General features: G+C 42.8%; 1 protein-coding gene and 1 long non-coding RNA gene across 2 annotated transcripts; one reads left to right on the plus strand and one right to left on the minus strand.

The window, feature by feature from the left end:
- The first annotated feature begins 1,097 nt into the window (after positions 1-1,097).
- On the plus strand, positions 1,098-4,946 carry LOC138962007 (uncharacterized). The gene is made up of 3 exons (XR_011454372.1): positions 1,098-1,392; positions 2,179-2,269; positions 3,286-4,946. It is a non-coding gene; the product is annotated as an uncharacterized lncRNA (long non-coding RNA).
- Positions 4,947-6,025: 1,079 nt separating this feature from the next.
- LOC138962008 (tripartite motif-containing protein 2-like) lies at positions 6,026-12,383 on the minus strand. The gene is made up of 2 exons (XM_070333700.1): positions 11,556-12,383; positions 6,026-8,993 (listed from the first exon to the last, which is right to left on the minus strand). Exons 1-2 carry the CDS (start codon positions 11,790-11,792, stop codon positions 7,194-7,196), a joined length of 2,037 nt encoding a protein of 678 aa, XP_070189801.1. The 5' UTR covers positions 11,793-12,383; the 3' UTR covers positions 6,026-7,193.
- Positions 12,384-16,929: the final 4,546 nt, after the last annotated feature.

Raw genomic sequence — 16,929 nt, forward strand, 5'->3', positions numbered from 1 at the left:
TGATTCGACCTTTTCACTTTGACAGTAAGAACAACTTACGGGTGCAAGGGAAGCGTTCTGGACAGCGCAGTGACATTCTAAAAATAGTACCTCAGAAACGGGAATTTGGGGTGAACGGCGCGACAGAGACAGACAGCGTGGCGGTTCACCACAATCACCTTTGAAAGGCGAAGTCCTGTCAAACGGGATTGAGAATTTTTGAGCTTATTTCTTAGCCCTATATCATCTGCTGTGGCTTCTCACATGCCAGAACATACAGACAGACAAAAGCCGCTAGACCCCATCACAAACAGAACTCTATAATACATAGGTTTTTGCCCACACACACACACAAACACACACACAGAGAAGCCGTATATATATAATATGTATATCTATATCTATAAATATATAGAGATAGGTGAGTGTATTTTTTGCGTGGCTATAAATTGATTCGACCTTTTCACTTTGACAGTAAGAACAACTTTACGGGTGCAAGGGAAGCGTTCTGGACAGCGCAGTGACATTCTAAAAATAGTACCTCAGAAACGGGAATTTGGGGTGAACGGCGCGACAGAGACAGACAGCGTGGCGGTTCACCACAATCACCTTTGAAAGGCGAAGTCCTGTCAAACGGGATTGAGAATTTTAGAGCTTATTTCTTACAAACACTGTACATGAGGAAGACGTGGAACTTGCGAAGAAAATGCGAAAAAGTGTTTGTGGGTTATCGTCCCTAGTTACATGCTGGCGGCGAAAACAAAATGGCGGATCGCGTAGGTACCGATCGCGTGCGAGGTGGTGGTAAATTGTGCTCGGCTTTTTGTTGCAAGAACGCCCGTTACAAACAGAGCTGCTTCGGGAACACTTTCCACAAGTTCCCTAAAGAAGAAAAAAGGTGGGTTGTGCAGTGATTATTTCATCAGGTTTACCTTCTTCAGAATGAGAATGCAATGGCTCGAGTCAACTCACTCAGACTACAGCGTCAGCGAGTACTCAACTGTGATCGAGTGTGAGTCAGCAGTCAGTACAAAACAACCCGTGGGCATATTTGCCGAAACCTTTATCAAACCTTGCTTACGGGAAAACTACAGTACAAAGGTACATCACTCATCCGTTTTGCGTTCAGGCAGAGCGTTAGATTTAGACTGAAGATCTGATTTAGCTTTTTTTGTCTTTCCTTTTTGCTTAGTTTAACAATAACATTGTTGTTTTTATTGTCAAACTAGGTGCAGAATATGGATGCAATTCACAAGCGAGAGGACTTTGAAAAGCTGCAGCCAGCTGATGTTCAAGGTCTCAAGCTTTGTACTGATCACTTTGAGGCCAACCAGTAAAACAATCCTGCAGAGAGGATCACTTGTGTGGAATGCTGTCCCGACATTGTTTGCAGTGCCCAATCCACCACCGAAGGTTATTTATTTATTGGTTTTAGGTTTTTGCAAACCAAAGAAGCACACTATTAAATGCAGGTTGAGTAATGACAAGTTTGAGGCAGATAAGAATTGAAAAAAACAGCATTGTTCCCATCAAATAATGCCTGTTTGCATTTAGCGCAAAAAAATTATAAGGCCAACAAAAAAAAGTTACTTATTTTGGATCGACGTCTTGATTATGATGATATGATGAACTTATTTTGCAAAAAAACAGCCCCAAATGGCAAAAAAAAAGTATAGCGTCGGCGTCAACAACAAAAAAGTTGTATGTTTCTGGTCACCTGACCCTACCTATGTTTTCCCGACGACCCTAGACTTTTTTTTTTGCATTTTCAAAAATAAAAGGGGTATTCGAAAATCAATTGTTTTCCTGTTTTTCAACAAAATAAGTTAAAAAGATGGTTTAAAAAAAAAAGTTTAGAAAAAAAATCTGCACCTTTAGTCATGTTAGGCCACAAAAAAGTCTGTTTAAGGTAACATAGGCCCCCAAAAAATAGCGTCGGTAGGTCGGCTTTTTATTTTTGTATTTTAGCCATCTGAATATTTTAATTTTATTTTTTAATGCCCCCAAAAAGTCTAGGGCCGGTGGGAAAAAAATAGGGTCGGTCCGGATACCGTAAACAGATTATTTTTTGTTTTGCCTTACCAGAAACATACACTTTTTTGTGTGGCCTAAGACCAATGCCATGAAATTGGGAGAATTGTTTCATTGTGACTGGGTGTTGGTTGTGAGTTTGTCAGTTAAAGAGCTGTGCATTTGCAGGTTGCTAGTGGGAGGAAGCCACCATCGCAAAGGGTAGCTACAAATGAAGCCAGCACCGACCTGTCTCCTGATGCACAAATTGTTCAACCAGGTAAGAGATTTTTAACCATGTAGAACACCCTGACATCAAAAAATGTTTAAACCCATCCATTACATAGTTGATAATTGCTGTATAGGGTGACGGGCGCTGTGGCGGGGTGGTAAGACGTCGGTCTATTAACTCGGAAGGTCGAGGGTTCGAATCCCGGTCGCGGCCGCCTGGTGGGTTAAGTGCGGAGATGTTTCCGATCTCCCAGGTCAACTTATGTGCAGACCTGCTAGTGACTTATCCCCCTTCATGTGTACACGCAAGCACAAGACCAAGTACGCACGAAAAAGATCCTGTAATCCATGTCAGAGTTCGGTGGGTTTTAGAAACACAAAAATACCCCGCATGCTTCCTCCGAAAGCGGCGTATGGCTGCCTAAATGGCGGGGTAAAAACGGTCATACACGTAAAATTCCACTTGTGCAAAAAAAATGAGTGCACGTGGGAGTTTCAGCCCACGAACGCAGAAGAAGAAGAAGAAGAAGAAGCTGTATAGGGCAGATGCATGGATGGATGAAATTGTACCTGTAGTTCCCACACGTAAAGATGGGAAACATATCCTGTTAGAGGCATGGTGTAACAAGAAACAATTAAGTGGCTCTATTCCCATCTCCCCCCCCCCCCCCCCCCCATTCCCCGTCGCGATATAAGCTTCGTGGTTGAAAACGACGTTAAACACCAAATAAAGAAAGAAAGAAAGAGGCATGGTGTGTGAGGAGTTTACCTGATACTGTTGTCCTAATCAATCAATCAATCAATCAATATGAAGCTTATATAGCGCGTATTCCGTGGGTACAGTTCTAATGGCCTCACCCATTCAGTACCAAACAAGGTCAATTCCATCATTGTTCCACATCGTATCCATAGTTGCTAATACACTTCATTTCTGGCCTGCCTTCCTACGCTATTGTTTATTTTCATTTTGTGATTTAATTACACGTGTTTTAATTTCTTCCAGGTTGTAACTTGTTATGGTTATGTTATTTTATGTGTGTTTTGTGTGTGTGTTTTCTTTTTTAGATGACATTCAGGCGATCCTGGAGGACATAGGATGTAAAGCATCAAAGTCGTCATCCTCCCCATCCCCTCGTGAAGCGGAACTTCGGCAGAAGGTCAACAAACTGAGGAGCAAGGTTTTCCGATTAGAAAAGAAAACGATGGAACCCCGTGTAAAACGAGCGAGTAAATTAGCCAAGCCTCCCAAGAAAGACTTTGTAATAGAACAGTTGTCTCATATATTATCAGGCGAGGCGAGCTATTTTGCCATTTATGCCTGTTACATATTTACCGTTTATCTGCTGCTGTGTCCAATCCTGGCAGAGACGGGAACGCATGTTACCAAGGAGCCGAAGGAGAGTCAATGAGATGAGAGAATGTGATTAACAATTGCCAACTCTCTCCGTACAAAGAGGGTCCAAAATTGTATCAAAATACAGATGGTAGGGAATTCAAAATAAAAAAAGACAATAGACAAAACATGTACTTCGGCTCATAGAGCCTTCTTTAATTTTTGACTCATTAAGTCCATGCTCCGAGAGTCCTTTTTTTAATTTTGAATTGCCTACCATCTATATTTTTATACATTTTCAAAAAGATTCAAGTCACCTTCCGTTATTCTTGAACTTGGCTATCCCAGCCTTACCTCAACATTCGATATTCCTGTGATATTTTTGACGTAAAATCAATTTTTATTGTAAAACTCTTCGGCAAGAGGATTGGTCCAAGCAAACAAATAATAAACTTGTTTACAAAAACTGTATACATGTATTTTGTTAATACCCCAAAAATTGTATAGTATATACAAGATTTTTACTGATATTTCCGATCAATTGCCTATGGTTTTATTTACCTAAAAGATTCAAACGTCACACCTATGACTCATGGCTATTTTTAAGGGGGGAGTAGCATCCCTGGTGTGTTGTTTGTGATACATGTACCTTTTAGTCTGTTCACAGTAACATAGGCACACAAAAAGAGGGTCGGTAGGTCGGCTTTTCTTAATTTTTTTTTATAACCATCTTTTTAAATTATTTTGCAAAAAAACAGGAACAAAATTGATTTTTTTTCTTTCTTTTTCTCCAAATGCCAAAAAAAAAAGTCTAGGGTTGGCGGGGAAAAAATAGGGTTGGTCGGGATACCGTAAACAGACTATTTTGCTTTTTTGCCTAAGCAATGACTAACAAACTTTCTTTAGGGTCTGACATTGTATATACTATACAATTTTTGGGGTATTAACTAAATACATGTATACAGTTTTTGATTCCTTTTATACTTTTTCACAAATTAGCCCCCCCCCCCCCCCTTTTTTTTTTGTAGTCTGCCCTGGGGGCGGGAGGTCTCCTAATTTCGGTTTCTAGGGTCACCTTATGCTTCCCCATGAGCTGAGAACTTAATTAAAATGGGCCTCGATTTTTTTATTTGTATTTTGTAATTGTGCCTTTGTCCAGTCACATGATTTCACTTTGTACTTAAAAACTTGGCACTGTCATCATTTATTGCTATTTATTGTTCAGTTGTTCAGTATTTATTGCTATTGGGCATCAGTTGTTCAGTTGCCCTCTTTCGAATGAGCCATGCATGCATTATGGATGTGTTTAGCGAATTGGGATATCCAAAGCAATGTAAAAGAAGAAACAATGTGAAGCAAACATATAGCACCAAATAAAATAACCGAATCAGAATGGAAACTTCTTCAGTGTATGTGTGTGTGTGTGTGTGTGTGTGTGTTTGCTGTTTTAAATACCGAAAATGTGAAAATAAAGCAAGTCACAGCATGAGAAAGATCGACTGTACTAGTCATGACAAAGCAGGAGACAGCCTGATCAGCATGTAGAAAAGGGGAATAACTCGTATTTAGCCATTCTCATTTCTAAGCATGCCCAATGAGGAAGTTATCCTTCTTCCCATTGTAGTTTCTTTGTTTCTTAGCCCTATATTATCTGCTGTGGCTTCTCACATGCCAGAACATACAGACAGACAAAAGCCGCTAGACCCCATCACAAACAGAACTCTATAATACATAGGTTTTTGCCTACACACACACACACAAACACACACACACACAGAGAAGCCGTATATATATATGCATATCTGTATCTATAAATATATAGAGATAGGTGAGAGTGTATTTTTCGCGTGGCTATAAATTGATTCGACCTTTTCACTTTGACAGTAAGAACAACTTACGGGTGCAAGGGAAGCGTTGTGGACAGCGCAGTGGACAGCGCAGTGACATTCTAAAAATAGTAATAGTAACTTAGAACTGAACGGGAAAGCCACACGAAGGAAGGGAGATAAACGCCAAACACTGGAGAAGATAAGGAAGAGTTACTTATAATGGTGAAATGAACGCAAAAACGAAAATGAGTTCAGCGCTGCGCGCTGAGAGCACGTGTTGAAATATCTCATCGATGATATTGTGTCCGGGGTGTAGCTGAATACGGTGTCCAAATTTGAAAAAGATCCACCGAGAACTTTGGCGTTGTGATGTGGTGTAGCGGCTATGGTGTGTCGGTATGGGGGCCCGGGTAAGCTGAGGTGGAACCAAAATAGCTGAGGTGGAACCAAAATCGGTTCCGCGCTGCGCGCTGAGAGCACTTGTTGAAATATCTCATCGATGAGGTTGTGTCCGAGGTCTCTCTGAATAAGCCCACCAAATTTGAAGCAGATCCATCGAGAACCTTGGCCGCGCATCGCGCACAGACACACAGACAGACAGACACTAGTCGTATATATATATAGATGTGCGAGTTAAAAAAAAAAGCCGCATAAGTGTGCAAGCTTGACCACGTGATCATAAATCTTATTTTTTACAACAACAAAATCAAGTCGCCGAAAGCGATGTCAAACATGAGTAGCCGATCTGTCCTATATATAAATAATTTGGCAAATTTACTTAAATCGTTTTTTCCTGTTTAATACATTCATAAAAAAACGGCATGCAAAATTCAGGAAATTGAAAAAGTTTTCCAGAATTTTGGGGAAGATAACAAAATCCCCGAATAAAACAGTAAATTTACAAATTCACTCTAATTTTCAGGAAATTCGTACATTTCATAGTTTCAAGAATTTACTGACATATATATATCACCGAAACAATTAAATCCTGGGATGGCAAAAACCATTCGACTTAGACTTCTTGACTAAAACCAACAGTGTACCGAACGAACCGGATTTTCTTTGGTTTGAGCCCATTTTTAATTCAAACACAGAACAATTGTGTTTTCGAATGAAATACAAATCACTGTGAGTCGGCTGTAGTTGAGATAGAAGTTGGTGACTTGCGACGACAGTTAAAGAGTCTGTTAATATAGGACTCGCTCGAAGAACTGGTTAGGAATATCGATTTGACAAAATTGACGTAGTACAGGTTAAAAAAAAATATATATAAAAAAACCGGCAATGTATGTCTGCAGTATTAATAAATTTGTCAGCTTATTTCTCTCAAAACGCTGTCCTAAAAATGTATTTATAGACTTGTAAAAACGCCGTTTTTCGTGAACTTCTTCAATGCGTCAAGATGTGGCCAGGGACAATTGTTTCATGTGAAAACACATGAATTGTTTTCATTTGATTTTTCTCAAAGTCACTATCCATACATTTAGATGCAGCCTGTGTGGTGTTCACGAGTGACCTCAGCTGGGTCCTTGGCTCAGTATGTTGGAGAAATTGGCGGGTGAACCTGTTTGTCAAAAACTGGTCGGCATTTGCGCTTTGAGAAGACTGACATTACCAAAAACAACCTTCGTTGCAGAGGCGACCAATTCGGTCGTTCCAAGGTGCTGTGTCTATTTTTCAAATATTTATTTTTATTTATTTATTTATTAAATAGTATCTATCTTGTTCACTTTGAACAACTGCATAATTAGGAACGTAAGATACAGTCTCCAAATTTCGTTTACAGGTACGCTGCAGTCTCCACATTTCTTTTACAGGTCAACAACAACGACTTCCCCACAGTCACATCCGATCCACAATCGACTGTTATAGTCGGTGATGAGCTGAAGCGGTTTTTTCAAAACAACTGGTCCCGTACTGAGATAACAGTTTAATTTGCCGCCATTTTTATAATCAACAACGTGCACCCTGTCGTCTTCTTGCGCAATAACCAAAAGCATTTCTTTGCCATCGATCAAACAGAAGCGGGCGTCAATAGCTTCGTGGTTGAGCTGGTAAACGCAGTGTTGTGGGAGATCAGCTGGCCCTTTATTCTCAAAGACCTTTGCTTCATTGCCATCAGCAAAGACAAAATAGTTCTCCTGGGCAGACACGTCACAAAGGTATCCAGAGCATATGTCTCTTTCCATGATGACATGTCTTGTCCATGTAGATGGATTGACCGAGTTGATGTGGACACGGAAATATTTGAGGTCGTCAAAGAAGCTCACGTAGTAACAGCCTGTTGCACCGCTCATCATCATGTCTATGACCTGAAGACCTGCATTGTACGTATATCCTCCAATGCCGCCCGGTTGAAACCACCTTGTGGATACAATGCCAGATGAAGTAGGGGTCACCATAATCGTTACAGAATTCAGCGCTGTGACCATGGCCGAACAGACAGTTGCCCGAGAGTTGAATTCAACCACTTCTCCTTTATCGTCTAACAGTTTGAGGTATGCGACATCACTATCAGCACCTGTATCATCATCTGGTGGAAAAAGCACCCACAGTCGGCCTTTACTTGTTGGACAGATAGCATGTAGGCCAGACTCCCCGTCCGTTGAAAAGACAAGTTTTTTGGGTGGCGCTTTCTCGCTGGTAGAGCTATTTTGTGGCGTGGTGACAGCATAGTCCTTCTGTGAAGACAGATCATCGACAGAACCAGATGCTTCGAGATCAGAGTGTGAGATGACATTCAGTCCCAAACCCACAAAAGCGCGCATCATGACGGGGTTGACAGCAGTGTTGTCGTGGCGACTCGTCAAGGAAGGCAGAGGAAGGAGAAGCTTCTCCTCATCCGCAGCTTTGTCCGTCAATGTCACTTTTAGGGACAGCTGAGACTGTAGCGTCATGATGTCCGCCTCATTGCCCTCCCGTAGAACGCGCGTGACATGGCTGCACTGAGCTGACAAAGTCGCATGGTTGTCTCGAATACGCTCAGCATTGTTTTTAATCTTTGCCTCCATGCTGCTAGTCGTTGATTGGACGCTTTGTACGGCCTCGTCACGCGATTGGTTGAGCCACTGCTGCAAGGTATCGACACGTGACTGAATGCATCGTTCGGCCTTCGCCTGCTGGTCTTTCAGCCTCGAACATTTCTGGTCCACAGCAGACAGCACGGCCTCCAGGCGTCTCCTCTCCGCCGATAAGCTCTCCAGCATCGCTTGCAGATCTGCTTTGGCCTTGGCCTCTGTGTCCACAAGGTCTTCCGTGCGGTGACCGTCATGCAAGGTTAGCTTGCACTGGATGCAGATGTTGGCAGAGCAGGCTTTGCAGTGAAGGACGACCCGCTGGTCTCGGTGCTTGTGACACATCTCTTCCTTTCTTCCGCTTCTCGGGGCTGCCCCTTCTTTGCAGCTGTCCGAGTCTTCGGCCTGAAGGGACACAACTGTGTGGGATCGGCAAGACGTTATAGAGTCGTGCACCCTTCGACAGGGGCCACAAAACCTCTGCCGACACTGCAGGCAGGTGTGAGTTGCCTCCCTGTCCTCTGCGCAGATGTCACACAGTCGACGTTGAGGGGATGAGGTGTCGAGGCCCAGGTCTGCTTCGATGTAAAAGTTGTTCTGGCAAACAAAAACAAAACAAGATAAACACAGGCATTGAAAATACACAATTCAGTAACACTAACACCGACCCTGGCCTAAACATCACCACATACTGAAGGGCCCCTTATATGAACCGGATTCTTATATGGACCACCTTCTGTGACTGACTGACAGTTGGGGTTTAACGTCCTCTTAGGCCAGTTGGCCTATATTGGGACAGGTATTGGTAATACGCTGAAGACATGGCGTGATACTTTGACTCGATAAAGCTCGCTGTGGCTGTCTTCTTCGACACACCAGCACTGGGTTTGTCTCGTCAAAGTATCGAGATACGATCATGATAATGAGAGACGAGAGACTATTATTATATATGCATACGTGTCTTCGTGTTTTTTTAAGCCCTGAGACTTCTGCTGTAAACTTGGGATCTTTTGTGTGCGTAAGTGTGCATACAGGGGTGTTCGGACAACGAAATTAAAGTCTGCACAAAGTTGACTTCGAGAAATAAATCTCTCGGTGAACCGGGGATTCAAACCCACGCTGATAGCGACGTGTTCCAACAAACTAACGATGCGGCTAGAGCACTCATGACCAAAACAATTTTATTCGCCATATTTACCCTTTCTTGATAACTTGCACATGTCACAATTGTTGCAGACGCACACACAAAAAAAACCTTGGACTTTATTTTACTTGTTTGAACTTGACACTTTAAAAATGGACTAGTTTCTGTCTGCAGACACAGCTTTTAACACATTCAGTTTGCAATATATGACAGCTTACACTGTACATTATTGTTACATTATAGCATTGTTGGCGCCGTCTTTCTAGTGCAAACAAAAAATAATAGCTGAATTTCGAAGTGTGTGTGTACGTCCCCAAATATAAACCACCGTCAACAAATAGATGAAAAGAAAAGATAAAGACTGGTTTCAGTTAAGAAGTTTGCTGAAAATAACCTATAAACTAGTCCTGATGCTTTCAACAAATATTTTCCGAATTCAATTTTTGCTGAATCTGTATCAAAGCTTACTCGCTGTGATCAGGCCTAACGTTTCACTAAAAAGCACTTACCAAGCACAAAATGAAACTTCTAAACGAGAAAACAAGCTAGTTATGAGTAAAAAGTGGTTCATATATATTTGTCATCATTTTCACGAGTTTTCATTCACAAGCACCTGGGAAATAAATCTCATGTTCCCCATGCAATAAATCCCCGGTTACCATAGTTGCAGGAAGCAGGTTTTTCGTGGATAATCAAAAGCAAACCCAACAGAAACGCTCGGGGATTCTTCGGCTCTTTTCATTGGCGTTTCCCCAGACCTAAACAGACGACACGACACTGCTTTGCAAAGTTCCAAAAACGAACTGGCAAACTGGCAAAAGTAAACAAAAAACAAAACTACTTCATGAAAGGTCATCAATTCATCACAAACAAATGAAACCTACAGATATGTTTTGTCTTCTTACAAAGTCATGTTTCGATACACAGACGTTCGGAAAAACACGAACGTCAAGTTCAAGTCAAACCAATTGACCCCTGACACACACATTTTGATCCGTGCACAAGACGTTGTATCGATAAACGAAGCGCAAATAAGAAATAATAATAAAAGCAAAGAAAATAGCAACAAGATAATATTTATGCAAACATCTAACAAAGCCGAGCAAGCAGAATGACTGGTCTAATGAAAAACAAAGAGGCACTGAGTTGGAAACAAGATCGCGATTCTTTCCTTCGCTGCACGACGCAAATCTTCTGTGACCTTTGACCCAACGTAGCTTCCACATTCGATCACTAAGCTTAAATATTTACAACTGAAAGCCGAGGGGGTGGAATACCGAGATGAACCTACAGAACTGTGCATCCTCAAACCTGATTTCATCCCAACATTTTATGAACTCAAAAACACAGAAAGTTGCTTTCACACGCCAGCTTTGATTGCCAGTGGTTATCAAAATGGATCTCGTGTGGTTATCAAAACGGAACTCGTGTTTCAAAGCATGGCTCCCTGGGTTGATTGTGCACCTATTTTCTCACTTCCAAAATGATGACAAAAACGATGTTTGGTGGTTTGTTGTCAGACCAGCTTTTTTGTCGGTCCTCGGGGGGCATATCGACTTTTGTTTCATATTTATTGACCGCGGCCTTGGTCAATAAATATGAAACAAAAGACGATATGCTCCCCCTCGGACCGACAAAAAAGCTGATCTGTCAACAACCCATCAAACATCTTATAATATTCGGGACCCTTCTCCTAAAAAATAAAAAGACAAATTGCACACGAGGGTGGTACGATTCTGTCCGATTAGAGCCTGCACTTAACATTGACGTTTGGAAATACCGAAAAATCCCAACCCATACCTGGGCCTCAAACCCCTTAAAACCCAGACGATAGCGACGAACTCGTTACGTGCCAGCGCACTTTACTGACCTTAAATAAGCTACGGATCCGCCTTTCGCATATAATTTATTATCAATATAATTTCATTCCATTGTTTTTCTGTTATTTCTTATTAACATCTCTGTCACAATCAAAAATCTGATCTTCTCAGAATTTGGTAATGACAATCACTCACCTGTAGCGCCGCAACTCCCCCAGCAGGTAGGAGAATGACAGTACGACAGGAAGGGCAGGAGAAGGAGGGTGCACATCCAGCCAGCGACTGAATACAGCTCTGACAAAACGTGTGACAGCACGGCAACAGTTTAGGACGACGGTACTTCTCCAGACATATCGCACACGTCAGCTTGTTTACAGCAAAGTCGTCTTCAATCGGGTTGTTTTTGGGTCCCCCGACGCCTCCTGTCGCCATTTTGAACTGTCAAGTTGTAGTACGTCTTCGCTGCACTGATCTCTTTGCTGTCAAGGAAACAGCACATGAGCTTGATTCAAATTGCCTGGCTAGTGTCAGTAGATCAAAATAGTTTCATCGTACCCATTATGACCTTCAACTGTTGAGGAACAGAGCCTGTATCAAAATGCCGTGCGGGGCGATTACATCAAAATATACTGTATTAATTTTCTATAGTATACTTCGCACGATTACTGACTCAGTGGCTGTAAATAAATCATGTTTATCCTACAGAAGACCTAACTGTTGCTCCTTTGTTCTACATATTCTGTCCGCCTTTCTTTACGCTGAAACGGAACAGACACAGTCAAGTCACTCCAACCGCGTTGTCAGTACTCCAGCACTAGCAAATGTATGACTGAACTAGCAGTTGTGATAATGAAGTCGAAAACAGTTTCATGGAAGTTCTCCGGCGAAAGTTGAGCGCGATTCATTAGATAAACTGAATAAATTCAAGCTTTTCTAAACGATGTTTAACTGCTCTACTTTCTTTTCTTTGCTGGCTGTTTATTCATGGTTTTCTGCGAGCATGGCTCAAAACGTATGGGCGCCGCCATCTTGAATCGAACGCGAGGTTGAAGTTACTTCCGTTCATGGCCTTTTGGCAAGGGTGGAGGAGATTCATGTTTAGTGAAAGGATGCAGAAAAAAACGAAAAGACTTGTAGAGTAAGTGCGCCGGTGTCCGTACCCCTTCCTCGGACCGTACCCCTTCGGTTTTTGTTGTTTTTTCTAGGGCCATGAGCCCTAGTACTACGCTGGCGTTGGCTCACATGTATGTATAGCTGAAAGCTTATGGGTGTCGGCAGGCGTTTGCGCATGCGCTTATGTCGGCCTTCTTTTTTTTTTCGAAATGGCTATTTTTCCGGTACCGGCAACGTAGCCTGTGAGCTACGTTGCCGGTACCGGCAAAATAACGATATGTTACGGTAGAGGCTATTTTGCCGGTAGAGGCTCTCTCTCTCTCTCTCTCTCTCTCTCTCTCTCTCTCTCTCTCTCTCTCTCTCTCTCTCTCTCACTCTCACTCTCACTCTCTCTCTCTCTGAAGCTAGTAAAGTGAAAGTTACCGCCTGTGATTAAATACTCACCAATAAATGACAGTTTCTGATGGGAATTTCTTTGGGGGAGAGAAGTGTTCACTGATTGACAAATTTGAACTTTTATAGTGAGTTTTATTATCAACTCCACCTCGGACAACAATTGGCTTCTTTAGCTGCAGAAAACAACTTTGATTTCCAAGAGAAATTGAGCGTGTTAGATTTTGTTGTAAAAATGTGGGGATCTGGAAAACATGTAGCGGTTGTGGAACTAGTGTATGATATGACAGTCGCCCCAAACCCACCACCACCAACAACAACACCACAGTCTCACGAGGATGGTTCATTCGCACCCAGGCCCTACGACGTCTCACGAGGATGGTTCATTTGCACCAAGGCCTACGACGTCTCAAGAGGATGGTTCAGTCGCACCAAGGCCTACGACGTCTCATGTAGCGGTTGTGGAACTAGTGTATGATATGACAGCCGCCCCAAACCCACTACCACCAACAACAACACCACAGTCCGACGAGGAGGGTTCATTCGCACCAAGGCCTACGACGTCTGACGAGGAGGGTTCATCCGCACCAAGGCCTATACGTCGACGTCTCTTGATAATGTGACGTTACCACCAAAATCCCGGAAGAGAGGCAGACCAAAAGGAAAAGTAGTAAATGCTATTGGACTGCCTAGCCGGAAAAAATGCAAGGTTGACAAACCGTTCCCTTTTCAAAGAAGTCCTCGGTGAATCGAGACAGACAAATTCTGAGCTACTTTGTCGGTGAGGCAGACACAATCCGTGCTCTGAAAGGCGAACTTCAGAGGAACAGCAGTACTGGACGTGAACATATCCATCATGAAAGTTCGGCGACATTTCGACACGGACGGTTGGACAGCCGTCCAACACGTCTACTCGGCTGTACGGTCTTCTCTCCGTACTGTGTGTGCACTATGTGACGATGACTTGTTGAATACTCAATCTATTTCATGTGATTCATGTCTCAGATCCCTCCATCTGCAATGCGCTGGAAAACGCTCAAGACCAAAAACCAAGTTCTGGTTCTGCAGGAACTGCTATGAATGACACACACACACACACACACACACACACACACACACACACACACACACACACACACACACACACACACACACAGACAGAGAGTCAGCGGCAATGATCATAGAGAGAGAGAGATGTGACGATGACTTGTTGTATATTCAACGTCCGTATATTCAATCTATTTCATGTGATTCATGACACACACATAGAGACAGAGAGTCAGCGACAATGATCATAGAGAGAGAGATGTGACGATGACTTGTTGTATATTCAACGTCCGTATATTCAATCTATTTCATGTGATTCATGACACACACATAGAGACAGAGAGTCAGCGAGAATGATCATAGAGAGACAATAACCAGTATTTAATTCCTTGCATAGAGATCATCGGATATTTGCCAGTTAAATTAGTGTATTTGGTGTTTTAAGAGAGAGAGAGAGAGCGAGAGAGAGAGAGAGAGAGAGAGAGAGAGAGAGAGAGAGAGAGAGAGAGAGAGAGAGAGAGAGAGAAATATGGCTTTTATTCGTGTATAAGACAAGGTTGTAATTGCATTTGAAGTTTGCACATCAGAAATACAAATATTGAAGATTACTTGTGTATTGCCTTTGTGAGATGGAGAATCCGACTAGACGTTTCACTTTACTAGCTTCAGCAGCGTCCAACCGGAAAAATAGCCTCTACCGTAACATATCGTTATTTTGCCGGTACCGGCAACATAGCCTGCAGGCTACGTTGCCGGTACCGGCAAAATAGCCATTGCCTTTTTTTTTTTTATCCCCGGACATGATAATGCTTTATGATCGTGTATTTGTGCTATTCAAGGGCGCTTTATAAAATGCGATGGGTGACAAACGACAAATGTCCATGTAAATAAAATTCAACCAGTTTTTATATTTTTATAATTTATTGCCTGTCATGAGCGAAGGTTTGGTGGCCTAACGGTTTAGGCGATGCGCTGCGAACAATGTAAACCGGGGTTCAGGCTCTGCTTGCGGCGAGTATATTAGATTACATTTTTCTTGGTCTCCTATTTTTGTGAAATCCTTCTGGAGTGCAAGTGTCAGTTGACACATTTTTTAAGGTCGAATTAGTTTTTAATAATAATTTTTAGAGCATGTGTTCTGCGCTTGTTCACACTTGTTCAAAATGCATACTCATGATACTGGGCAACTGAGCGACATCACTGACTTACACGACCGAGTTGCCTCCCCTCTTTTTTTCTAGGGCAAGCCCATGATTTCACAAGTTGTAATCTGCACGCCGGCACGCATCACAAGTGTATCATCTTACAAGTTGTAATCGATATGCGTCACAAGTCTTACAAACTACCTGTACCAAAGAAACTGTTCTATACTATTTTTTCCCAGTTTTGCCAAGTTTTTGATTTCTGTCTGCATCCAGTCACCTCCCTTTACATACTATGCACACCATTCGGCGTCATTGCCATCAGATTGTACGGTCAGTTTCCCCTCATCCCCAGCTGGGCATGCACAGTCCAAAAAGTACATACAATGTTTTTCTATCGCCTAGTTTTGCCGAGTTTTTGAATAGCGTTTGCAACCAGTTGCCTTTTGAAGTTTTTTTAAATTTTTAAATTTTGTTTTTACACAATATGCATAACATAGGGCGCCATTGTACCGAAACTGTTCTATTCTATTTTTTTTCTCTGTCTGTCTCTCCTCCTCAGGGCCGGACCAAATGAGTTGTAAGGGGGGGGTTCCTCCTTTTTTGGGGGGGCAAATCAGCAAAGTGGCGAAGCCACAAGCGCGCACCTGCAAAGCAGGCGCGCGAACTAGGGGGGTCCGGGGGCATGCTCCCCCGGAAAATGTTTGAAAAACGGTTAAAATCTGTGTAATCTGGTGCATTCTGGGCCTTGTTTTGAGGGTTAAGAGCAGCATTGTTTTGGTGCTAAAACTAGTAAAAAAAAAAAACACTCAAAGAAGGTACATGCTTTTTCCAGGGGTGGGGTTCCGGAACCCCTGGAACCCCCCCCCCCTGGGTCCGGCCCTGCTCCTGTCTATCTGTCGGTCTACTTGTCTGTCTGTCTACCTCAGTGTCTCTCTCTCTATCTCTCTTTTTTTCTGCCTCTCTCTCCTTCTGTTTGTCTGTCTGTCTCTTTCTCTCTCTCTCTTTCTCTCTCTGTCTCTCTCTGTCTCTCTCTCTCTTTCTCTCTCTTTCTCTCTGTCTCTGTCTCTCTCTCTGTCTCTGTCTCTCCTTCTGTCTGTCTGTCTCTCTCTCTCTTTCTCTCTCTCTCTGTCTTTGTCTCAGTCTATCTCTCTCTCTCTCTTTCTGTGTCTGTCTGTCTGTCTGTCCCTCTCTCTCTCTTTCTCTCTGTCTGTCTCTGTCTGTTTGTCTGTCTGTCTGTCTCTCTCTCTCTCTCTCTCTCTCTCTCTCTCTCTCTCTCTCTCTCTTATTTATATGTAAGGATAGTGAGAACCGGACATTATTCAGTGCACTCGATCAGCTGAATGGCTAATCACGTCTTAGTGTACTTGTTTTTCTTTCCAAAAACAGTCAACAGGAGAATAGGGACAGACATCAAGTTCATGATTTGTTTTACTAGTGCGCCTTGCACCATCGGCGTAGATATGAAAATATCCCATTACAATCTATATATATATATACGACTTGTGTCTGTCTGTCTGTCTGTCTGTCTGTCTGTCTGTCTGTGTGTGTGTGTGTGTGAGTGTTCGCGATGCACGGCCAAAGTTCTCGATGGATCTGCTTCAAATTTGGTGGGCATATTCAGGTACACCCGGGACAGGACACAACCTGGTCGATATTTCAACACGTGCTCTCAGCGCGCAGCGCTGAACCGATTTTGGTTCCACCTCAGCTACCCGGGCCCCCATACCGACACACCAAAGCCGCTACACCACATCACAACGCCAAAGTTCTCGGTGGATCTTTTTCAAATTTGGACACCGTATTCAGCTTCACCCCGGACACAATATCATCGATGAGATATTTCAACACGTGCTCTCAGCGCACAGCGCTGA

Source organism: Littorina saxatilis, linkage group LG3, assembly GCF_037325665.1.
Source record: "Littorina saxatilis isolate snail1 linkage group LG3, US_GU_Lsax_2.0, whole genome shotgun sequence".
NCBI classification, from domain to species: Eukaryota; Metazoa; Mollusca; class Gastropoda; order Littorinimorpha; family Littorinidae; genus Littorina; species Littorina saxatilis.